Source organism: Xenopus tropicalis, chromosome 1 (assembly GCF_000004195.4).
Source record: "Xenopus tropicalis strain Nigerian chromosome 1, UCB_Xtro_10.0, whole genome shotgun sequence".
Lineage (NCBI taxonomy): Eukaryota > Metazoa > Chordata > Amphibia > Anura > Pipidae > Xenopus > Xenopus tropicalis.
Genome location: NC_030677.2, coordinates 115,685,823 through 115,711,278, shown reverse-complemented (window position 1 = coordinate 115,711,278; position 25,456 = coordinate 115,685,823). Strand labels below are relative to the sequence as shown.

At 37.4% G+C, this 25,456-nt stretch overlaps 1 protein-coding gene across 1 annotated transcript in view; it reads left to right on the top strand.

Annotated features, from left to right (window-relative positions):
- Positions 1-23,355, top strand: part of musk (muscle associated receptor tyrosine kinase) — a 59,874-nt gene extending 36,519 nt beyond the window's left edge. Inside the window, exons 9-17 of the mRNA XM_012953411.3 lie at positions 371-634; positions 5,290-5,465; positions 6,746-6,769; positions 7,794-7,882; positions 8,957-9,116; positions 10,625-10,820; positions 12,555-12,746; positions 17,336-17,484; positions 21,497-23,355. Of these exons, the coding sequence (XP_012808865.1) occupies positions 371-634; positions 5,290-5,465; positions 6,746-6,769; positions 7,794-7,882; positions 8,957-9,116; positions 10,625-10,820; positions 12,555-12,746; positions 17,336-17,484; positions 21,497-22,179 (1,933 nt within the window). The 3' untranslated portion in view covers positions 22,180-23,355. The remainder of the gene's footprint in view (positions 1-370; positions 635-5,289; positions 5,466-6,745; positions 6,770-7,793; positions 7,883-8,956; positions 9,117-10,624; positions 10,821-12,554; positions 12,747-17,335; positions 17,485-21,496) is intronic.
- Positions 23,356-25,456: the final 2,101 nt, after the last annotated feature.

Below are 25,456 nucleotides of genomic sequence, written 5' to 3'. Positions count from 1 at the left end.
TGGGTTTATTTAAGGTTTAAATGTTTTTTAGGAGACTTAAGGTATAGAGATCCAAATTACGGAAAGACCACAATACTCCTGGTCCCGAGAATTCTGGCTAACAAGTCCCATACCTGTATTGTATTTAAATTATTAAAGATTTTCATAATTTGGTTGTTTTGTAGCAATTGTGCCAAATCTCTAGCAACACAAAAATCTGCCTCACTCCTGAAACCTATAACAACCAATCAACCGTTAGCTTTTAATGGTCTAAATTATAATTGGTTCCTAAATGAACTCTGGACTAGGACAAACTTATAACAATAACAATATATGTACAATAAGATTGTACAAAGTATATATTGTTATTCTAAATTATCTCTGTTTTCAGGTTGTACAAAGGTGACGGTGGCTATTGCAGTACTTACAGAGGGGACGTATGTAGTTCAGTACTTGCAAAGGATTCCTTGGTCTTCTTTAATTCATCTAACGCTGAACCAGAGGAGAGCCAAGAGATGCTTGCTCAAACAACCTGGAATGAACTTAAAACTGTAAGCTCCTTTTGTCGCCCCGCTGCTGAAGCATTTCTGTGCAACTATTTCTTCCAAGAGTGTAACCCTACTGGGGAAGGGCCAACCCCTAAACCAATGTGCAGGTAATTATCCAGAGCTGAAACAAGAACTGTGCCTTTTTATTAAAAATAGCTTAAAAGACAGATCTTGTTATACTGAAAATTAGCTGAAGTACTAGCTCAAGTTTAAAGTTATATGGACTTATGTAATAAAAGTCACTATGTTTGCCCAGGAGCAGTAACCCATAACCACCAATCAGCTGGAAGCATTTATTGGTCACCTGTTTAAAAGCAAATATCTTATTGGTTGCCATGGGTTACTGCTCCTGAGCAAACTTATTGCATTTTATTACATTGCAATTACAGCACTACATTGCTGAACATTTTTTACTGTAAAGCACAAACAACATTTTTAGTTTATAAATCAGAGGTAAAGATATACAAATTATTTTAGTTCGATCTATTAAACATTCCACGTAAAATTAAAAAGCAAGGGGTCTTTAGTTCAGTGCCAACATCCTTTAAGGTACAGTTCAGTGTAAAAATGAAACTGGGTAAAATGTACAGACTGTGCAAAATAAAAAATATTTGTAGTATAGTTAGTTAAGCAAAATTTTAATTTATAAAGGCTTTAGTAGAGATATGTCTAAGATAACAGCCAGAACACTACTTCCTGCTTTCAGCTCTCTAACCTCTTAGTTAGTTTGTGAGCACGCAGGTCAGATTCAAAATTTTTTCTTGGTCAAATGCATTGGCGTCAAAGGGCATTTTTTCTCACGCCAAGTGCATTGAAATCAATTGATTTGTTTTTCATTTTTTCCTACACGCAAAAACACATTTCCCACTCATGATAAAACACACATTGTGATATTCTAGTGCAGATTTTCAAATTCATCATACATCCATACCAGCTGAAAACATTCACTCATCCCTACACATGAACATCACATAAGACACAGCTCAGCCTGTCGAGGTTGTTACTTCAATAACACGGACTGGATTGTTCTATCAAATTCAATATGACTCTGTTTATAATGGCACCGTGCTCTATAATTCTATACACATTGAAGCTGTGCCATTGTATAACTATGGTTTACCATAATGACAGCGGTCAGGACCCATACCAACCATTGCCAGGCAAGGATCACATAACCAAGCAGATACATTGGTGGGCAGTTGCAGATGAAGGCCTGAGTTTTTGTCAACAAAACACAGTTGCTTACTTCTACCCAGATAAGATGATGGTCCTTGAAAGGTTTTGTTGCATTCCATGTCTAAATTAATATGTAATAACATGAAAATAACACTTTAGACAGGGGCCATTATTGTGTATCTTGATTTGTTTTGTAGCTGTTGTTTGGAAGCCTAATGTTTATCAGTCAGCTTTACTTACGTTATCTACACTACCTGATGTTACTAATCTGGGGCACAATCATACATGGCAGTTGATTTGCAACTAATTCTTATAGCAAAGTCCTCAGAGAACCACCTAATTTGAATGTTTGCCATCTAATAATAATGCCCTTGCAAACGTAAATTTGATTTTGAACTTGATGAAGTTATATGTTCTATTTGCAATGTCATTAGGTTTCAGCACATTTATTGTATATCTCACCAATAAGAATTATAATAATATATTAATATATTTCTAGAATAAACATATCACTTTTCAGGCAGTCATTCAAACATTCAATCTGTATTTTTCAGTTTGTCCCTGTTAATTATGTAGTTTCTCTCTGTGCCACCTCTGGTTTTGCTTATGCAGTCCTACAGTCACAGCATTCAGTGATTTTGTGTGTACTGCTGGTATGTGGTATGGCCTCACAATAAATGAGATACTCTATGGGGCTGATTTACTAATCCATGAACGGTCCGAAGGCGTCCGAATGCGGTTTTTTCGTAATGATCGGTATTTTGCGATTTCTTCGTAGCGCTACGACTTGCGCGAAAAGTCGCGACTTTTTCGCAGCTTTCGCGCCGAGTACGAAAGTTTTGGATTCATTCAAGCTTCAGTATGGTGACTTTTCTTGGGCCAGGTTGGAGCAGCAGAGTGCCATTGAGTCCTATGGGAGGCTTCCAAAATCATGCTATGTCTGAAAGTTTCGCCCGCCGCTTACGAGCGATCAATACGAAAAAGTCGCGACAAGATACGAGCAAATCGTAATGGCCACGAAAAAGTCGTGACTTTTCGCGCAAGTCGTAATGGTTACGAAAAAGTCGCGACAATTTACGAAAAGTCGTAACGGCGACTAAAAAATCGCAAAAAATACGAAAAAGTCGCAAAATGTTCGTTTTCCAATTGGAATTTTTCCAATTCGGATTCGTGGGTTAGTGAATGTGCCCCTATGAATATAGACTATATTACTAAATGAAGAAACTGAGAATGCTAAGTTCTTACACAAAATAGTTATGGATTTCTACCTATATAGCATTTCTATAAACTGCTCTTTCTCGTTCATCTCTTTTGATGTATCCATATCCTACTTCTCTATTTACTACAGGTATGGGACCTGTTATCCAGAATGCTCGGGACCAAGGGTATTCCGGATAAGGGGTCTTTCCGTGATTTGGATCTCCATACCTTAAGTTTACTAAAAAATCAATAAACCATTGATTAATTAAACCCAATAGGATTAATTATATCTTAGTTTTGATCAAATACAAGGTACTGTTTTATTATTACAGAGAAAAAGGAAATCAATTTTAAAAATCTGAATTATTTGATTAAAATGGAGTCTATGGGAGACAGGCTTTCCATAATTCTGAGCTTTCTGATAACGGATCCCATACCTGTATACTGTTATAATATCATTGCATAATTTTACATTGTCAGTTTCTATTGCTTATGGGTTATAGAAATGTAACAGTCTATTTAACCAGTCCCCCTTACCTTTGTTTCCATGTCCCTGTTTGACATGGAAAGACCAGAGCTAGAACACACATGTCACGCTGGCACAATATTTCTTTTCTCAAATGTATTGTATTACTTTTAGAACTTACCAGACCCTTGTGACAGTTGTCTAGTTACAATATAAAAAGCCAGCTTTATATGTTATGTCCAGGGTCTTTACCCTTCTCTAAAATGACTGTGGCCAAGGTCCAACAACAGCAACTCTTTTTTCTGAATTCAATCCTAATTATTCTGCTGAAAAAGATTAGATTAGACTTTTGTGTTCTGTGTGTCTGACTGCTCATAAATAAAAGGGGGGACATAACTGGGCAGATATAAGCAGTGCAGAATTCCAGCTTCATAACAGCTAAGCTAATTAGCTACATTTCTAAGTGGCTGTGCCATCACATCTCTAGGGTGACAGATACTAACACCAGGGATAACATGCTATATCCATTGCAGAAACATTAACTGGATTCAGGACACCAAATAGATAACGATCTAGTCCTTTTCTTTGCAGGGCAACCAAAATATATTGTTACTGAATGTTTGCTTGGTATATTATATAATATATGATCTTTCTATAAATTCCAGTAGATACAATTATTATTTGTATTGAACTGTGGCTCAACCTTCTTTAGAGAGGAAGCCCTTACTGTAAGTCTTGGAAATTCTATAACATATTAAAAAAGCTATTTAAAACATTGTGAGTAGCCAAAACAAGAAGCCTTAGATTTACTGTGATGGTGAGTGCATTTATATTTTAATGTTGACAGCTGCTGTTTGACCTTCTAGAAATGAGGTGTTGATGTCATTCACTTGTAAAGTGGGCAGTTTTCCACCAAGCTCTTACCTATGTGAAGATAACAGCAGCGAGGTAGAATAAATTCAAAGGAAATTCAGCACTGTCATAAAGTGACAATGTGTTGAAGCAAAAAAATTATTGTATAAAAAGGCATACATAAATCTAAAGCCCTGATTTTAGAATGTGGATTTATTTTATATTTTGAAGCATTTCAAGCATGCACGCAATAGTATTATGGATTGTGCTTTGCAATTTGATAATAAAACATTAATTACTTAAACACACATTTATACAACTGCAGAGAATGATTAACTGATCACTTTAACAAGAACTACCTAGTATGTCACTATATAAAGTGCAGAGCAAATTTAGAAGCTTAATATAACCTGCTACATATTTTACAATATTTTCCAAATGGGCAAGATCTTAAGTTTATAGTATGTAATCAGACAGCCTTTACTTAGAACTCAAACAACCACCCACACTTGGTGTTCAAGGCTTTTCCCATGGAAGCTGTGTCAGGTGATAACCTGCAGTGTGCAAAAACTCTGTCTGTAAATGTTTGTGTAACACTAGATTCTTGTTGTCAGTATGAGAAATATGATATTCTGCTATTTATCTATATGGGCCTGTCATTAGAGTAATAAATGGCTCTATGTGGGGCATGAATATTTTTTGTCCCATTTACATTACCGTTTACTACCAAGTTCATCTAGTCTTTGTCTCATACAATCTTTTGCTGGTAGCTTACACATCTAAAACAAAGAATCTCAAACTACATTTCCCTTCTGATGGGGGTTGTAGTCAACAAAAGTCTGATATTTGTGTATCTTTTTTAACATTAGTTCACAGAATAGGGCTTGGTTGAGTTCAGCGTCATCAAATAGATTTTTCTCTTTATTTAAATTACAAAAAAAATTTGCTTACTCCTGGGGGGAATGTCTTCATTTTGATCAATATAGAATGGATTTACAAAAAGCTTAACTAATTTCCAGCTAACAGTCCCATACCTTGTACTTTTCTCTCTTATGAACTCTTTTGTAGAGAACACTGTCTTGCAGTAAAAGATCTATACTGCTTTAAAGACTGGCTCTCCATGGAAGAAAACTCTCGTAAAGGAATTTATAAGCATGGATTAATGTTACTTGCACTTCCTGACTGTGATAAACTTCCAAGGATACAAAACAACCCAAAAGTTTGCACTAGGATTCCATTTTTTGGTAAGAAAAGACCACAGACACTTGACCCTCATTATAGCAATCACTGACCAAAATGATTATGGCAATTTTAACAGGTGTATTTTTGAAGAGTTTATGCACTAGAGGAACCAATGAAGTATGACCATTCACTGCCAAAATATTTTAATATTCTTTTATATTCTTTAATATTATTTATCTTGATCGGCAGCATTCATCTTACAAACAAAATAGACTCTACTTAATCATTAAGCATTAGACTGCAGGCCCTAGAGCAGTGATCCCCAACCAGTGACCCATGAGCTCACCAACCCCTTGGATGTTGCTCCCAGGGGCCTCAAATCTGGTGCTCATTTTTGAATTCCTTACTTAGTGGCAAAATAAAAACAAGATTTATTAGCCAATTACTTAGTCCTTATTTTGTGCCTTCATGAACTTTTATGATGCTTGCGTTGCTCTCCAAGTCTTTTTACAATTGACTGTGGCTCACGATTAAAAAAAGGTTGGGGACCCCTGCCCTAGAGCTACCCCAGGAAATGCAGGCTTTTATGAATATGAAACCAGTGTTCCTGCAGCATAGTCCATTCATTTGCCTTCTCTAATGATGAAGAAATGTGTCCTTTACAAGGAGTTTGTCTTTTTTATCTTAATATCTACATTAAGAGTTTTTTGAAATCCAAGGATGGGTCCTTCCTACACAAAGGTATGTACTCCTTAAGGGCTCTGGCACACGGGGAGATTAGTCGCCCGTGACAAAACTCCCTGTTCGCGGGCGACTAATCTCCCCGAGTTGCCTTCACCTGCCATCCCACTGGCGACAATGTAAGTCGCCGGTGGGATGGCACACACGGTGGCGCGATTTTGTCGCGGGTGACTAATCACCCCGTGTGCCAGAGCCCTAAAGAAAAGGCAAATCTCTACTGAAGGCTGGGTAACATTAAGGGTGAAGACACACTGGGCTACTAGTAGCAGCTAGTTGTCACAGCTACTAAACTCCAGAAAATACCCTGCCATAGACAAAACTAAGGATTAAAACACACAGAGACAATTATCAGTAAATGATCAGCATTGCCTTTTTTAGTAGCCATGGCAAGTAGCTGCTACTAGTAGTTCTGTGTGTCTTCACCCTAAAAGATTTTTATGTAATAGCAGGAGTGCTTAAAATTACAGTGATTAAAAAGCAATCAGTGGTTGTCCTATTGCTGTGGAACATAAGTCTTACTAACTGGCAATATTTACAGTTTAACAATAGAATAATCCTTGTGTTACAAAACTAACTGAACTTTGCTGTTTTTCTTTTGTAGAATTACATAAAGAGAATATTACAAGTAAGTTCTTTATAAGTTTCCTAAATATGGTTTTATCAGATGGATAAATAAATGCGATGATGTGAAAACAAATTTTGAAAAACACTTGTGCTCCAATATGGGGATTGAATAGCTTCTATAAAAGTGGGTTTAGCCACATAATTTTAAAAGTACACCATATGCCTATGATGTATTTAATATTGTGAAGACTGCCATCACTTGTCATAATATCATTTGGATTGGATTTGTTCAATATTTTTGATATCTGAAGACCTCATTATGAGGCCAACTCTATACTAATGAGGTGGGCACATTTTCTAGCATGGTAAAAAGTCTCACCTTTGCAGAGTTCCAACCAATAGTTAATTTTCTTTCATTATTTTAACACTACAACCAGATACTGTAACTGGTTACCACTGGTTTCTGCACTAAATCACTTGTTTCTGGTATTAAATGAGCCAAGGAATCTATCAGTACAAAAATCTCCACTTGAATGTTGTATCTGCCTAGCTTTCAGTTTATATAGAACCCTGTCCTGTGTTTTCTGAGCCACAGTAAAGCTATATGATACAATTTATTGAACATGTGTATTAGTTATTATGATATATACAGCTGTACATGTATGGTGTACATAACTCTACTTTAAGGGTAATGACATATTGGGTGACACTGTATGTCTGATTATGAGGAAGGTAGAATCAAACCAGTAAGCCACATTGCCAAGGGGCAGGATAACACCCAATTTAAAGATGATTATCTGCATTATCATATTGATGCCATTTCGTATCCTGTAAAAGTGAACCCAACATACAATCGAATCTAAATGAAATGCAATAACCATTCATAATTAATTCAAATCTGCATATTGACTTTAAATATCACTTGGTTCGACAAAATATACATTCTTTAATGTGGTAATGAAAAATGGATCTCTTTAGTTACATCACTGGAACATTTCATGTGCCCAAGTTTTGAAGATCAGTATACAAAACCAAATTTAGAGGTCCCTACATTTTTACAATGAACACTTTTTTTTTAATCTCAGGAACATGTTACAAAGGAAATGGAAGACATTATCAAGGAAGTATCAATACAACAACATCTGGTATTCCTTGCCAGAAATGGAGTCAACAGGTAGCAGACACTTTGTTGTAGTCTATATCTACTATGTTACAAACCCAGAAGGGAAACTAATATATACAAGGGTTGATTCATATTCAAATGATTATCAAGATATGCATACTGTTTAATATGTCAAGAATTCTACCCACTGCAGCGTATTAAAGGGGCAATATATACCTATATTTACCACTGACCTAATACATATTGCTGGCCCTGAAAAGGTTTTCTATTTTTTATTTTAATTTTTAAACACTTCAAGAATATATATTTTCTCTATTTCTGTACACATGTACACACTTTGCAGCCTGTCCCACACTTAGGGGCTGATTTACTAATCCACGAACGTCCGAAAAGTGTCCGAATGCATTTTTTCCGTAATGATCGGTATTTTGCGATTTTTTCGTCGCCGTCGCAACTTTTTTGTAAATTGTTGCGAATTTTTCATAGCCGTTACGACTTGCGCGAATTGTCCCGACTTTTTCGTAGCCGTCGCGAAAAAATCGGAAAGGTTTGCCCGCCGTTTACTAGCTCTCAATACGAAAAAGGCGCGACAATTCGCGCAAGTCGTAACGGCTAAGAAAAAGTCGCGACAATTCACTAAAAAATCGCGATGGCGACGAAAAAATCGCAAAAAAATACGAAAAAGTCGCAAAATGTTTGTTTCCAATCCAATTTTTTTCCATTCGGGATTCGGATTAGTGGATTAGTAAATCAGCCCCTTAGAGCCCATAGATGCAGGTCTTTGAGCTCCACAGTGGATTGCAAAGATCTGCACCTCTTTTTGAAGAAGACAGTGCTTCCTGGGTTCAGATATACTGTATTTGTGTGGGGTGGGCTCGGGACACCACGTAGACTTAAGATACCTTTTGTTGTCTCTGTTAATGAGATTTTTATTTCTGACTACTAGAAAAGCTGATTTAAATCATCCCCTGTATATTCAGTGTTAGCATATATTACAAGCTCTCTGCAATTAGCATTAAGGGTTTAGGAACATCAACTCACTTTCGTACTTTGTTTCAGTTGTCATTGGCTAGATAAGCCTCACTTATAATCCCTTTTTCAACTAAAATGTCTTTTTCATGCTAGCTGCCTCATTTGCATAGACGTTTACCTGAAGTCTTCCCAGAGCTGTCCAATTCTGACAATCATTGTAGAAACCCCGGTGGAGAGAGTGAACGTCCTTGGTGCTACACAACAGATCCGAATGTTCGATGGGAATACTGCAATGTGCCATTATGTGGAACAAGTAATACAATTTTATTGTTGTGTCAAAGAAAAAATGGGGTAGCTGGTTCCAGTAGTCTAGGTAGTGGCAAAAGTAGATGTTTTAGGGGCAAAGTCTTTCTTAGTTATTAAGGAGAGGGTTGGCATGGCTGACAAATTCCAGCCATTCTGCAACAATATATATATTTAAACATAATTCTTCATACCCTTCTAAACTGAAGCAGGCTTACTCAATTTTGGCTGCTAGAAATTTTCTAAGAAAACTAGTTAACCAACTAAAGAAATGTAACAGAAAACACTATGGTCTAATTATGCTTCTAACATACTCTATCAGGCATATGGGATGTTAAATGAAGTAACATATACATAAGTACAGGTGGAACAGCTTTATGGATACAACTGTTGCACAATGCACACAGAACACCATTCATTGCATGGGAAAAGGATCGTAATTGCGTGTGCCAGATGCTTCAGTTTAGTGTCATCTGTGCTTCATTCAGTAATGTGAAGTTTTTTGCACAGGTAAAGAAATAAACAGAAACAATTTAAAAGCTGCACATTGTGTACACCATACAGTATATATTGGGCCAACACTTCCTAGAACAACAAAGCTACTTTTTTTCCTCCTTTTCTCTGGATCAGCTGTAAAAAGTGGGTTCTGCAATGGGTTGAGCTAAGTTTTGACCTGCATAAATCATTACATATCAAACTTAGCCTAAACCAACACCAGTTATCAGACTGGCATTAGCTGGAAATAGGTGGACAAAACTATGTCACTCCATTTATATAATTATCACACATTTTTACACTGGAACGTCTGTTATAATATGGTGTGTCAGGATTTTCAGGTAGCACAAGATCTTTGATAATTAAAACATCCAACAAGGAAATTTTGGAAGAAGTATTAGGAATATTGCACCCCTTACTGTTAAATATAATTGTCTTAGAAGTGACATGACTATATAAAGGCACGAGGCTGTTGTACTAATGCCTTAAATATATGATGGAACGGTGTCCTTTTTTTACTATTAGATAAGGTACAATACTATAGGAGTTGTTTACTATAGGAAGGCAGTGTTCAAAGTCCCAAAAAGTGCATAGGTTGCTTTGCATAAAGAATTTTGCAGCACTGCATTCGAGGGGCAAGTGGGGGGAAGCAGGTAAGCCACCCTAGTTATCCCCTAACTTTAAGATTGTATGCTCTTTTGGGCAGGGCCCTCTTTGCCTCTTGTATCAGTTTTTTTCAATGTACGTTATCTGTATGTTCAATGTATACACTGCATACTGCACACTGCTGTCTGCGCCTAATGCAGACATTTTGCATGAAATACAGAACACTTGACACCTTATTTCCTTTGTTTTTATCTGCCTCTTGAAACGTCCAGCAAATAACAATAGGAAAATATTTTTGTACATTAAAAAAAAACCTATATGAATACATATTTTTAGATTTTTATTATACATACTTAGCAAAAGGCTTAGCAGCATATGATGCAATTCTGATTCTATGTCTTTTTCTTTTTTTTTAAGGCGCAGCAAATTTTCCAGTAACAACCAAAACAGCTTTTGGGCCACCAGTCATGCCATCCACATCTTCATCATTTTCTCCAGCACACTCCATGACTGTTATCATATCTACAATTTCCATTTGTGCTGCAATGATATTTGTGTTAATTGCAGGACTGATTTGCTGCCGCAGGCAGAAAAAGTTGAACAATAAGAACAGGTAAAAGGAAATGGCATAAAATATTATTGTTGAATAATAAAATGTAACATGCAATTGATCTTATGAACATGGTAATTAACCCTCATACTGTTTGCTCACTTTGTTTTATTACATTGTATTAGCCCCCAAGTGTGGCCATACTTGTCCATTTAGGTGGGCAGGGTAAGCAGAAGACAAAACTCTTGGCATAGCTACAAATATACAACATAATAAGCATAATAAGCTCTCTAATGCTCTTGCATTAGCGAGCAAGGCTTTGGACAGGTGTTATTGCTTACTGCAGCTGCTAAGCAGCACTGGTACTGACACCCAGTAAAAATGAATGTGTTTAACTGCTCAAAGCAATTAGCCAATCTGACAAAATGACATATTTATCAGCTTTGATAAATGTGCTGATTTTAAAGCCAAACAATGTTTAACCAATACAGACAGAGAACCAAACTCACCAGTTTTTTCCCTGGGATCCAGGCACACAGACCCCAGACCTTAAACAAAGGGAGTGAAATTCATTTAAAAACATTAATGAAAAAGTCTACAGATGCTTACAGTTAACCACCAAGTAAATAGTTTAAATCAAGTATATTTAAAGTTTTATTACAGGAAATAACATTGAAAAAATAGCCCTACAAGTTTTGTGCCTGAAAAGGCTGACATGCATAGGTACTTGAACAGCTGTTTAAAAGAACTGGCACTAATCAAAACACAGTTTTCATCGCCCTATAAGGAGCATGCATATAAAAATTACTCCCAATGAGTGTGATGCCCAGGACATAAAATAATGCTTGTTTAAGACAAGACTCATAGCAGGTAAAAAGACTCATAGTAAAAATGGATGCAAGTTATAGTAACTCACATTTTGCTAAATCTGCTTTAAAAAAAAAAAAACACTGAAAGCAATTTTTAAAGTTAATTAGGATCCATTTTTGGCAGATATGGCTTCTAGTAGTAGCAAGAGACATTAAACTCAAAATGCATGCCTTTTTATTCCCTAGTACCCAATTTGACAGTCAATTTCACTTCCTGTCTTAAAGATTACCTTTCAAATCATACTTTATCTTCATTTTATATGCACGTTATCTACATGATGGTCCATTTTGGGTTCCAGCTGACTTACTCCTTGATGTTTGTGAAAGTCACCAATTTCTTTGTTAAGACTATAGAGTTATCATTTTATTTGCCAAGAACTGCAGTTTGGGACAGTGTTAAAACCAGGGATCTAGCTCAGTACATACTTTGCATTAAAGGTTTGGCATTAAGGCATTAAGGGCTCTGGCACATGGGGAGACTAGTGGCCCGCGACAAATCCCCCTTGACGCGGGCGACTAGTCTCCCCAAAATGCCACCGGCGAGAATGTAAATCGCCGGTTGGATGGCATACATGGCGCAGCGATTTCCCCTTCCTCTCAAGGCAACTTCCGCAATTTCGGGGAAATTGCGCCACCGCGTATGCCATCCAACCGGCGATTTACATTCTCGCCGATGGGATGGCATTTCGGGGTGTCTACTTGGTGCAATTTGCGCGAGTTGCCTCTCGAGGCAACTTCGGCGATCGCGCCGCCGCATATGCCATCCCACCAGCGATTTACATTTTCGCCGGTGGGATGTCATATCGGGGAGATTAGTCATGGGTGACTAATCTCCCCGTGTGCCAGAGCCCTAAAGGTTTGCTTTGCATTGTAAAGGTTTGTTTGCATTGTAGAAATGTTAAAATACTTTGAATATGCTATATTTTAGGGAGGCGGCAGCACCCACCCTCACAGCTCTCCCATCAGAGCTGCTGCTGGACAGACTGCACCCAAATCCTATGTACCAGCGAATGCCACTTCTGCTAAACCATAAGCTTTTAAACCTCGAGTATCCCAGGAACAACATTGAATATGTTAGAGACATAGGAGAAGGGGCCTTTGGAAGAGTATTTCAAGCCAGGTAAACCTTTTTCCATAATAACTCTTGTTCAGAAATCATGTATTATAGCATGTTGGGGTTAAAATTAAACATGCATATGTTTTATCATAAGACAGAGTTGCTATGAATGTTATTATGTTCCCCTTAGTGCTGTTGTTTTTCTATCCTGGCTCTTTGTAAATGACTCCTCATTACTCATGTCGACAACTGATGTTTAGACCTTTGATTGAGCTTTTATCAGAACGCTGTTTTAGCCATATGTTTCTCTGCATGAATCATTGCATTTATCATCACAAGTTAAAATATTCCTTGTTAGTGTTAAACACATGCCTGTGTCTAAATTTAGTAAACTCCTTATATCACTTTGCCTGCATTTCAGCTTTCCAGACGGTTTCCTGTCTGTAATGCCAATAATATGTCAGCCACCTGGATTCTTATGAAATCTTCCAATTTCGTAAAGTGTCTTAAGTCAAGTAGCATGGACTGGATTATTTACAGAAACCACCAATAGAAGACAAGTTATTCCAGAAGCACTTTGTAATGAATTAGTAATGAATTTCTAAACACCCGAGTATAGTTTATACATTTTACATGCATTATAAAGATGGTAGCTAGTGGGGTTCATTTGCTTATACTGGGCATATTTACCTAATGTAGCAAAACCTAGCAACTGAAAATATACTGGTAATTTTCTACCAAAGCTTATTGCTAATTAGTTTTGATGGTTTACCATTCTGAAGTTGAAAAGAAAACACTACCAGAAAAACAAATTCACCAAAGTAAATTTTCTAGAGATCTAACTCTCTAAGGCCAGCTGCAGAGAACATTAAACTCAAATACCTTGTTCAGTTGGGTTGCCTTGGGTACATTGGCACAAATTATATTTGTGTATATAGTACACTTGTCCTATCAGGTTCCTAGCTATAGCAGCTTAAGGCCAACTCTTCATAGTAATATATATATAATTATAATTATATATATATATAATATATATACAGAGGATGCTTTTGTTTAAATGTGGTTAAACAGGGTTTCCTTGAAGGTGCAATACAAGGCATTTAGCAAAGTTGGATTAAGGGGCCCACATGTCTGTTTAAAATTACAATAAGCCTTTTCTGCACAATGTTTTCAAAGATAAAATATAAGAAAACTCTCTGTACAGACCCTGTGATCTGCACTGTGTCAAGCAGAAACAAAACTGATAAGCACAAATGCAAATAAGGTCTGTAATATTGATGTTCGTGCAGCCATTTGCATCATTTGCCAGGAGCTTTGGGCTCTAAATAATGAGTCTGTTTTTGCAAAGGAAAGTGGAGCTGCAGCTCAGTATACCTATTGTTTATTGAGTCCTTGGCATTAACCCAGACAACACCTCTTGGGCAGGTAATGCCCACTAATGAATAACATGCTTATGTTAATCTTTTCTTGTAAAGTTTTCAATAGAAAAAAAACATAAAAACCCTAAGTAAGAACTGCATGTTAACAACCATGACCAGCACAGACATCTCCTATACATTGGATTCTTTCCCTTGGACATCTATGCCACCTGCCATCAGGCTGACTTGGGAGACAGGAAGTGGCTGGTGCCCAGATGTGGAGGTAGACAGCATAACACAACATATGGGTTAGGACTATGAGATTAACAGACAAACATTGTGTACAGCCAAATAATTTCCCTTCAGGGATCCTCGTGGTGCTGGTAAACAGAATTCTATAAAATATTTTATAGCGCAAATTGTAACCCTACACTGTTTTCCTACCCAGGAATTCACACAGTGCGGTAACGTGAAGGCAATTGCTAGCGTGCCGCTTCTTGTTAGGTGTCCACTCTGCCTATAACGTCCATGGTTGTGATTCTTTCTGTAAATGCAAACTAAGTACAGGAATTGGTCGTGTGTGTCTGCCTTATAGAGATGGGTTGGCAACTGTAAAAATTTTCAGAAAAATTCTATTCCTCACTGGAATGCTGGCATATTCTGAAAGCAGACAGTTTGATGAAATGCATTCCCTTTGTGTTTTCATTTAAATTGTGAGTGCAATAAAATCTAAATAACCCTGTCTCCTGTTCTTATTATAACAGTTACCATTACAACACTGATGTTAATGACCTTTATGTCTTTATTTTCCTGCCAGTTGGCTGTGTCAGAGTAATGTAAATGCGTCAAACTGAGTTGTAATCATAACTCTGGAATCAAGATCTAACAAAACACTGATGGGTAGTTAACGTGGCCTTACACATACAGATATCAGGGCCAGGGGCATTTCTGGGGCTGCTGCTGGGGCTGCTGCTGCCATGCAGTACATCCCCCCAAAAGGAAAACTATACACCAAAACAATGTAGGTCTCTATAAAAATATATTGCAGAAACAAGCTCATATGTAAAACCCTGCTTTATCTAAATAAACCATTTTCATAAAAATATACGTTTTTAGTAGTATGTGCTATTGGGTACTCCTAAATAGAAAATTGCCATTTGAAGAATTAAGGACCACCCCCTGGGATCATAGGATTCACAGTGCTGTCTTTTGCTCCCACACTACTTCCTGTTACAGTTAGAGCTGCATTATTTCCTGTCAGGTGATCTCTGTGGGGCACAGCCCATCACTAAATGGTGGATCAAGGGAAAAGGACAATATTTACTGATATATATATATACACACCAAGGCTATTGTGATACTAATATCTGCAGTTAGTATTAACGTTTGTATATAGTTTATGTATGTGTTAGTATAGATTGGTAAGTACAGGTATAGGACCCGTTATCCAGAATGCTCGGGACCAAGGGTATTGCGGATAAGGGGTCTTTCCGTAATTTGGATCTCCATACCTTAAGTCTACTAAAAAATCAATAAAACATTTATTAAACCCAATAGGATTGTTTCTCATCCAATAAGGATTATTTATATCTTAGTTAGGATCAAGTGCAAGGTACTGTTTTATTATTACAGAGAAAGAGGAAATCAGTTTTAAAATTGTAAATTATTCGATTAAAATGGAGTCTATGGGAGACAAGCTTTCCATAATTCGGAGCTTTCTGGATAATGGGTTTCCGGGTAAGGGATCCCACACCTGTATAGGTTGTGTGTGCTGGGTTTACTTGGAAGGGTTGAACTTGATGGACTCTGGTCTTTTTTCAACCCTATGTAACTATGTAACAAGTATAAACCAGTTGTATGTCACCGTACAGGTTGTAGAATTCCATATCTATCTGTCTGTCTGTCTATCTATCTGAACATGTCATATAATTATGTCACACAAAACATTAGTACCGGCATGGGCAGATATTCAATTAGGCTAGGAGAGGCTAAGCCTCCCCAAGCCTGCTTGGCACCTTAAAATAAATAAAAACTCTGTTTCTGCACTGCTCTGGAACTTTTAACATCAGGGAAATCTTGCATTGCTCTTCCCTGCAAGCTCCAGTTCTGTTGTAATCAGCTGTGCTCTGATTGGATCTTTCTTTTGTTGCTTCTCCAACCAGAGCACAGCATTCTTGACAGACCATAAACTGAGCAATCAATGCACAGATGGATTCAGGGCTGGGGAGATATTACAAACTGAAGGCAGTGCAGAAATGAAGACTGATAAGAAGGATCTGCAGGCTGTAAACTTTATCTAAGATCCTCACAATGCTGAACTTTTGCTTTTTCTGTATATGTTCTAAAGGTTTAATCACTAGCTGAAATTAAATCATTTTTTGTTACTTGGCATCTATAATATCCTTATCACCCACACTCCAGCCTGAGATTAACTCTTTTCCCCTGAAAAAGCTAATTGTGCTTTTGTTGCTGTTGTTTTTTGCTCTTTTTTTTCTTACTTTTGTCATTGTTTTGTTCATTTCTAGTTAGTTACAGTGAAGCCCTCATGAGACTGCATAGCTGGGAAAATAACCAATGTTGCGTATCAGTGCCAGTGTTCTAGTGTGAGGGCCTGAATATCTTACATCAGTACCCACTGCTTCTCACTGTATTTAATGTGCTGGTTGTATAAATATAGACTCTATTTCACTGTATATAATGTGCCTGGGATGTCAGTTCCCACTGCCTTTCTCTCTATAAAACTAACTAAAACCTATTTAAGCTAACTGATCCCAAACACCAATGGATGGAGAACCCCTCACAGAAGTGCATGTATAAATACTTTTACATCTTATGCATTTTAGGGTGAAAAAAGCTCTCCTACCCTCACTTTTACACAGCATCCCTAAGTCTCACATTAGCTTTAAGTCAGTCTATGTATGGCCCATATTTAGCCTCCCCAAACAAAAAATTACCCCCCGCCTATGAGTTCCGGCAGTCAAAGCCTAAACACATTTATTCAATGTGTAGCACTTCTGGGCTGGAGTTCTGGGCATTTCCAGCATGGGCACTATTTGCATGTTCTTCCTGCTGCTTCATAGATTTGGATTAATTGGCTCCCGGTAAAACTGACCATACTGTGTGTGAATAGAATAGGTATAGTAGATTGTAAGCTCCAGTGGGGCAGAGACTAATGTGAATGATGTATAATCTCTGCAAAACCCTTAAGTAAGTATGTTAGCACTATATAAATAAGTGATGATAATAATACGAAATATATCCTTGAAAATTAATATTGATTTTGTTTCTTTGCAGAGCTCCAGGACTGCTGTCATATGAGCCATTTACCATGGTAGCGGTCAAAATGCTGAAAGAAGAAGCTTCTGCAGATATGCAGGCAGATTTCCAGAGGGAAGCAGCACTTATGGCAGAATTTGACCATCCAAACATTGTAAAGCTTTTAGGTATGGCAGTTGTTTTTTTACCTACAATAAAAAACAAATGTTACCTGTAGGCTAAAATGCACCTGTAACAATAAATACATTTATCTGATGGCCTCTGTAACTCCTAGGATCACACAGGGTAACTTTCTACAGAGACAATTAAATTATAAGCAATCATAGCCATGACACTTACCACTTAACACAAAGGGGCTGATTTACTAAGACACGATTTCGAATCCGAATTGGAAAAATTCCGACTGGAAACGAACATTTTGCGACTTTTTCGTATTTTTTGCGATTTTTTCGGCGTCTTTACGATTTTTGTGTAAAAACGCAAGTTTTTCGTAGCCATTACGAAAGTTGCGCAAAGTCGCGATTTTTTCGTAGCGTTAACACTTGCGTGCAAAGTCGCGCCTTTTTCATAGCGGTAAAACTTAAAAGGTGCGACGTTTCGCGCAAGTTTTAATGCTACGAAAAAATCGCGACTTTGCGCAACTTTCGTAATGGCTACGAAAAACTTGCGTTTTTACGCAAAAATCGTAAAGACGCCGAAAAAATCGCAAAAAATACGAAAAAATCGCAAAATTACCGATCATTACGAAAAAAAACGCAATCGGACGCATTCGGCCCGTTCGTGGGTTAGTAAATGTGCCCCATAGACTTGTGAGATCCAACCAGTAACTAGTTTCTCACTTTATGTACCAGCTAATTAAATTTAGACTATTATAGATATATTTAGATATAGTATGGCTTCTATTGTCTTATCATACAATGCCTTCTAGTGTGATTCCAAGCAATGAAAATTCAATATATGCTTTATTTCATGGAAATAAGAAACTAATTATATTCAACTATACTGTACCATTTTTTAAATAAGCTAGTTAATCTTTAGTATGCCTTTCTCAGAAGTCTCGCTTTATGCAGTCAGAATTTGACAAAAAAAAATATATATTTGGTCTGTTTGTTGGTGGTGAGGTATGTGGATGGTTAAGCAGAATTGAAGACCAAGAGCCAAATATCAGAAGCATAATTCTATTAAAGACTCAGTAACCAAGCAGAATATAGACCTATAATTGTAAGGTAAGTGCCAGTCTGGTGCACAGTGATGAAATCTCTGTACCAACATGGTTTACTGACTTCAACAATAGCACTAAGGACCAGAGAAGGCCCACTAGACACCAGGGATTTTGTGTGCCATCATCACACCCAAATGGCATGATATTCAAATCTTTAAAGCCCCATTGATGCCAATGGTGTTTGCCAGTTTGTTTTTCTGCTTTCTGCTGGTTATTCTGCCCATTGTAGGTACTCTTACCTTAAATAGCTTTTCATATGGAAAATTGCTAACTCTTTAACTATTTAGTTTGTTTTATTAGAGGATAGGTGCTATCAAGAAAACATGGTATTAATTGTTTAAATTTTGCGATTGGTGGCACGGATTTGTGCCACTTTTATACCCTGATCCATTCACCATTCCAGCACTTCTAGTCTTGTCTTGCCTGTCCGTTAACCCTACAAGTGCCAGTCCCTACTTTCTGCCTTGTCTTGTTCTCTGTCTAAATCAGTTCTGCCTTCCTGCTTTCTTTTGCTGTGATAAAGCTTGTTTCAATTTTTAAGTTCCTGCCTGCCTGTCTGTCTGTGTTCCCATTTTAGTTTACTCCTTCGTCCTTACTAAAGCCTTAAAAAGCTTGGGCCCCTAGTGATCCATAGTGGGCCCTGGCAATGATCAGGCACTGGTGTCAGTGGGGCTTAAAATTATTCAGGTACAGAAACTACAGTGTGAATACCGCAGAGACATCAGTGCCTGCTCAAAAGGCACATGTTCACTTTAGCACATGGTCACACAATGTCCCCCTTACTGTATGATTACAGTTTACTAATGGAAGCCAAAACTACACAATATTCCCTCTATGTTAGATAACAGCATGATCACTGCTACCGGACAGGCAACGTTCTCATTAGACCATCGTCTTGAATCCACAATAAATCTGGGCTACTTACACTGGGGAGTGTGTTGGGGGTTGTTGTATGGAAGGTGTGAATGCTTTTAAATGTGAAATAAGTAGGAGATAAGACCTGATTATGAGTAACTATTTTTCTATTTACCGAATCCTCTCCATCATTACAGTATTTAATAATCAAATCCCTAGGAATTCATTTTGATATTTCATGTTGTACGTCAATAACCACCTTAAATCTATTAATAGACTGCAGAATACAGAGTTATTTAGCGAACAGTATTTTTCCACAATTCCTTATTTTTTTCATGAACAACATTTTCTAAAGCTAAATCCTTGTTTGGAAAGTCTCAAAAGTGAACGGTACATTTCTAAGAACAATCTGTTCAGAATGCTTTGTCTCTATGGGTTTACTTGTGTCCATGATAACAATCTGCTGCCTTTATTTAGTTCATGCATCACCAAGGATTTATGCTTCTATTGTTTCCTGCAAAATCATTTGCCTTCTCTGAAAAAAATATGACAACACATTTAAGTAATTCCTGTAATAAAATTGTGGACGTCCTTAGGATAATCACATTTTAAAATGAAAGCAATTTTAAATTTAAAAGGATATTTTTCTCAGTTTAAATTTATATTACAATGTATATTACAGTTTCTCTTTTTTTTTTAAGACTTTTTAGCCTAAGCTCCGATTGTCTTTCACAATGCCCCAAGCTTCCTTATTACCTCATACAGCCTTCCTATTGTATTGTATTTTCCTAACAAGAACTCAGAACAAATGCTCAAGAAACAAGGGAGCATGACAAGACCCCAGCTTTGACTAGCTGAATTCACTATAACAGAACTCCCAATTTCTCTTTTGCCATGTGTGTTTAAAATAAAAACATTAATGGAGAACTATATTCCCGGGCACTAAAAGCCCCCTTAACTATCACTGCCTAGACCCCCCTCACCTCTCCCTTATCGCATAGTTTTTAAGTTTAAACTCTGTCCCTATCGCTAACCCCTAGCTAAAAATGCTGTAGCAGCATACCTGGCCGACATCTTCTTACAAACTGAAGACACTTTGGGTCTCTCCACCGATATGAACCCGCTTGCGCATGCGCAGTTGGAGGTAGCAGGAAATCCACTTAAACTGCGCATGTGCAAGCAGGGTCCGTGTCGGCGGTGAAACCCGAAGTGTCTTCAGTTGGTAAGAAGATGTCGGCCAGGTACGCTACTGCACTACTCTGCATTTGTAGCTTGGAGTTAGTGATAGGGACAGCATTTAAACTTAAAAACTATGTGATAAGGGAGAGGTGAGGGGGGTCTAGGCAGTGATAATTAAGGGGGCTTTTAGCGACCGGGGGTATAGTCTTCCTTTAAACTTACTGCCCTTAATAATACTGTATACATGACCCAGAAGTCCATTTTTATCAAATCATTCAAGTTTGTAAAAATGATTTCCTTTTGCTCTGCAATAATAAAACAGTACTTCATCATAACCAAGATACAATTAATCCTTATTGGTGGAAAAACAATCCTATTGGGATAATTTAATATTTAAATTATTTTTAGTAGACTTAAGATACTGAGATCCAAAAAAACTTAACCATTCTGGATAAAAATACCTATATCAGGAAAATCCCTTATCCAAAGAATTCTGGGTAACAGATCCCATAGATGTATAGCCTTCCATGTCCTATCCTCTTGTGAGTTATTGTGATGGCACAATAGGATTGTGCTATCACCAATGTGAACTTATACAGCTTAGTTGCCGTCAAGTACAAAGTATATCAGAGTAAAAGAAAATCATGTAAAAAAAAAAATTTGAATAATTTGCTTAAAATGGACTCTGGGAGATGACTTTTCCATAATTCAGATCTTTATGGAAAATGGGTTTCTGGATAATGAAGCCTGTATTTGCAAAAACATTGATTTTTCTATCCATAGTAGTTTCCACATTTAAGCCCCTTCAGTGCTGATAATATAACTGAGAAAACAATATTATTTATATGTTGCAGAAATGTGCTGTTGTTTTTTTAATGATTTTCAATTTGCAATAATTGTGATGTACTATTTTGTTTGTCTAGGTGTCTGTGCTGTTGGAAAACCAATGTGTCTTCTGTTTGAATACATGGCCCATGGAGATCTAAATGAGTACCTGCGACATAGATCACCCCGCGCCCTAAGTAGTCTAAGTCACAGCAGTCTTGCCGCAAAAGTCAGGCTATGTGACTTAAATCCATCTCCACTATCATGTACTGACCAGCTCTGCATTGCCCGTCAAGTGGCTGCTGGCATGGCTTATCTCTCTGAAAGAAAATTTGTTCATCGGGATTTGGCCACAAGAAATTGCTTGGTTGGGGAGAATATGGTGGTTAAAATAGCTGATTTTGGCCTCTCTCGAAATATATATTCGGCTGATTACTACAAAGCAAACGAGAATGATGCCATTCCAATCCGCTGGATGCCCCCAGAGTCTATTTTTTATAACCGCTATACAACGGAATCAGATGTTTGGGCTTATGGTGTGGTACTCTGGGAGATATTCTCATATGGTATGCAACCATACTATGGCATGGCTCATGAAGAAGTTATTTACTATGTTAGAGATGGAAATATTTTGTCATGTCCAGAAAACTGTCCACTGGAGTTGTACAATCTAATGCGACTCTGCTGGAGCAAGATGCCATCTGATAGGCCAAGTTTTGCTTGTATCTATCGCATTCTAGAACGCATGTATGAGAGAGCTGTCTCTGCTGTTCATGTGTGAATAGGTGTGTCATTGTGGGATAATCCTTCTCAAAAAATATAGGTCCTACTTTGTACCAGATAAGAATGGATTATAAATGAGAGCCTAAAACCATGGCACCATATGTAGGCACCAGAAGATAGTGTCCTTACTGAAGGGTCAAAAGAAGAAGGAAAAACACAATAAAACAGAGATTATTGTACTTACCTGGCCTAATATATGAACTAAGTACAAAACCAAATAGCTGGGAGAGCAGGAGGACTCATTGACATCTGGACCCTCCAATAGTTCCTGGTACCCTGGTGGGCCAGTCTGACACTGCCCCTGAACATTTGCACAAATGAAGATGCTAGTATATAAATAATATATTGCTTAATAAACCGATTTTTGTAAATTATCAGGATATCAAGAATAAGTTCCTTTGAAGTACATTACTACAACTGCAGGCTGTGTCCCCCATCTCGGCTCAGCTAGGAAAAACTAATAATTATCTAATGATCACTAAATAAGTACAGCATACATAAAAAAAAAGGTACAGTACAGTGGTTTTAGTGTTTTAGCATATTAATGTATGACATTTTAAAGGAGAGTACAGCAGTTTTAGAACTTTGAACACTAGGAGGATAATACTTTGGACATCATTGTGACAGTATAATAGAAGGGAGATCTGTGTTCCTTATAGTGGACGAGTAGTATATGATAACTCTACAACATTTTTCATGGAAAAGTAAAATCAAAGTTCATAGCAAGTGTTGAACTAATCTGTCCCGCTTAGCTTTGTCAAAATATTTGCGAAACTGCTGAAAAATTCATGAAATGGCGAAAAATTTGCAAAAGGAGGCTACTGCATGACATATCCAACTTTTTTTACGTGGAGGCAACTTTTTGCTGCGACTACAACTTTTTTGCTGCAACTTATTTGTGGTGACTTTTCCCTTAGTGAATTTTTGTTGTGGTGAATTTTTGGCGCAGCAATTTTTTTTCCAGTTTCGCAACAAAAAATTTGCCAATAGTAAGATGCGGACTTTAGCAGCCAATCCATGCCTGGCAAAAAGTTTCGCTCATCACTATTGATAGCAAATGTTTCTGCTCTTCATGGTGACTTTCATTACACTTAGGAGTGTATTTATTATGCTGTGTAAAAACTTCACCGAAAAAATGGAGTAAAAACCTGTGTAAAATAAATGGAAAAGATCGCCATCAGAACGCTGGATATTATGCCGGATATTACGCCGTTATTTTCTATAAGTTCCGGTGGAAGAAAAAACGCGTAAAACAATTACGCCGATTTTACGCCATTTTTACACGGCGAAGCCTGGCGATGTGTGCCAAATTTTCTCGCCGTTTTTTACACAGCATAATAAATATGCCCCTAGATGAGCCAGTAACACAAGAACTATTATTTTCTTATAACTGTAAGGGAAATTCTAGCTTGGGACAGAATATATATCTGTGCAACTGTGCAAAAATAAAACTTGTTTTGATGATAACACAGTGAAAAGGTAACAAAGTGAAAAACACTTGACAAAGGATTTTAGTAAATCAACCCTTAAGTGGACATTATATACAAATATGTTTTCTGGTGTTACTGGCCCCTTTAATTGGTTTAATATATAATTATGTCTAGGATACCAGTTCTACTGTATTACATAAAATAAAGAGCAGAAGGCTTTGGCAAAACCAGTTTAGAGATGCAAAAATTGAACAGATAGTTTTAGACTGTTGCCACCCATATGGAGCTGTACTGTTGAGTTTGAAACTGTTCATGCTACATTCATTCCTATTGTTTTGTTTATGTTTGTTTATACATTTTTTTTTGACTGGTATGTAAATGATGTTATAATCAAGAACAAAAGACGCCATTGAACTGTTTCCTGTATGTGGCCATTTCTTTGCTCACTTCTATAATACGAAGGCAGATATAGCACCTTCATTATACATAAATACATTTCAACCAACCTCTGTAAAATAATAAACATATTGTTTTTACAATAAAGTTCACATTTCTTTAATTAACAATTAGCATCAGTAATACTTTAATTCTGTTTTCTGTTCTTTGGCTTTCTGTCATGCTATAGATATTAGTAAGAAGATTCTTATAGTTTTAAACTACAGTAAGTGCCAATAGATTTTAAAATTTCTTGCAGTACATATTGATTTAAAGCACAATGTAGGTTTAGGTCAGGATATGAATACATTTCTCATTTACAAGCAAACTAATCCCAACCACAAAGCTATCCTACTATGCCCCACAATTTTCAAATAGAAGTAGGAGAAAAATGTATTTACATGTGGAGAATTACACCAATGGGAATACTACTGGCCAAAAAAAAAGAGAAGTCACCTACTGTATGTAACTGTATGCACTGGCAATTGAACCTGGGTCTTCTAAAGAAAAGACTCATGGGGCTGGTTCTCAGAGAACCTGATTTGAGGGTGGTTCTTTTAGCCTATGCAGATAATGTAATCCAAGAGATCTATGCTGCCACCTCATCTGCTTGAATCAACTGGTCCAAAAGTCCAGGACTTCTGGGAGGTCCTGTACAAGTAGACACTTGCTTTTCAAGACATCTAATGGAAGACCAGCGTCATCAAATATCTACCTACTTATCTGCTGAAGAGCGCCCTGTCTCTCGGAATTTCACTGAACTTAAGGCACGTCCACGCGTCTTGGAAGATGGAACGGTCTTGCTAAAGTGCTTTAACTGAGGGGGATGGCTTTGGAGATCAACCAGCTTGTGGCCTCTCAGCTCTGGTACCGGTTGGTGTGCCTTAGCCTGACTCAAGAATTCATTGCTAAGAGTAGGTTACTGGACTTTCTCTGGATGGGAAAGCAATGGGTCTCTGCAGGTGTTTTAAGCCCCCTTGAGAGAGAGTGCACACTTTCTGTCTTCCACAGATATAAAGATACCTGTACACAGACCCTTCTCCATAGTGGTGTACTCTGGTATGCAACTTTTATCACCAGGTACACAAAATGCACAAGGAAGTTCTAACAGCAGACACATGTGTGATCGTGTCTGCTGTTAGAAGTCATGTCCAATCGCTTAGTGGGACTGACTTGGCAGCCCCCTTGTTGCCTAGGGGGTTTAGGGCGCATCTGACTCTGTGTAGGCAGCAAAAGCCACCAGAGAGCAGAGAGAAAGCCGTTTTCTTCAAGCGTGTATCACAAACATGCTTGGCAGTATAAGTGTTAAAATGTGACTAGCAATACTCATTGTATGAAATATTTATAAACAGTGAGCAAAAACATGAATTGACTGGTAGACTATCCTATCCACACTAATCCATTTTCCAC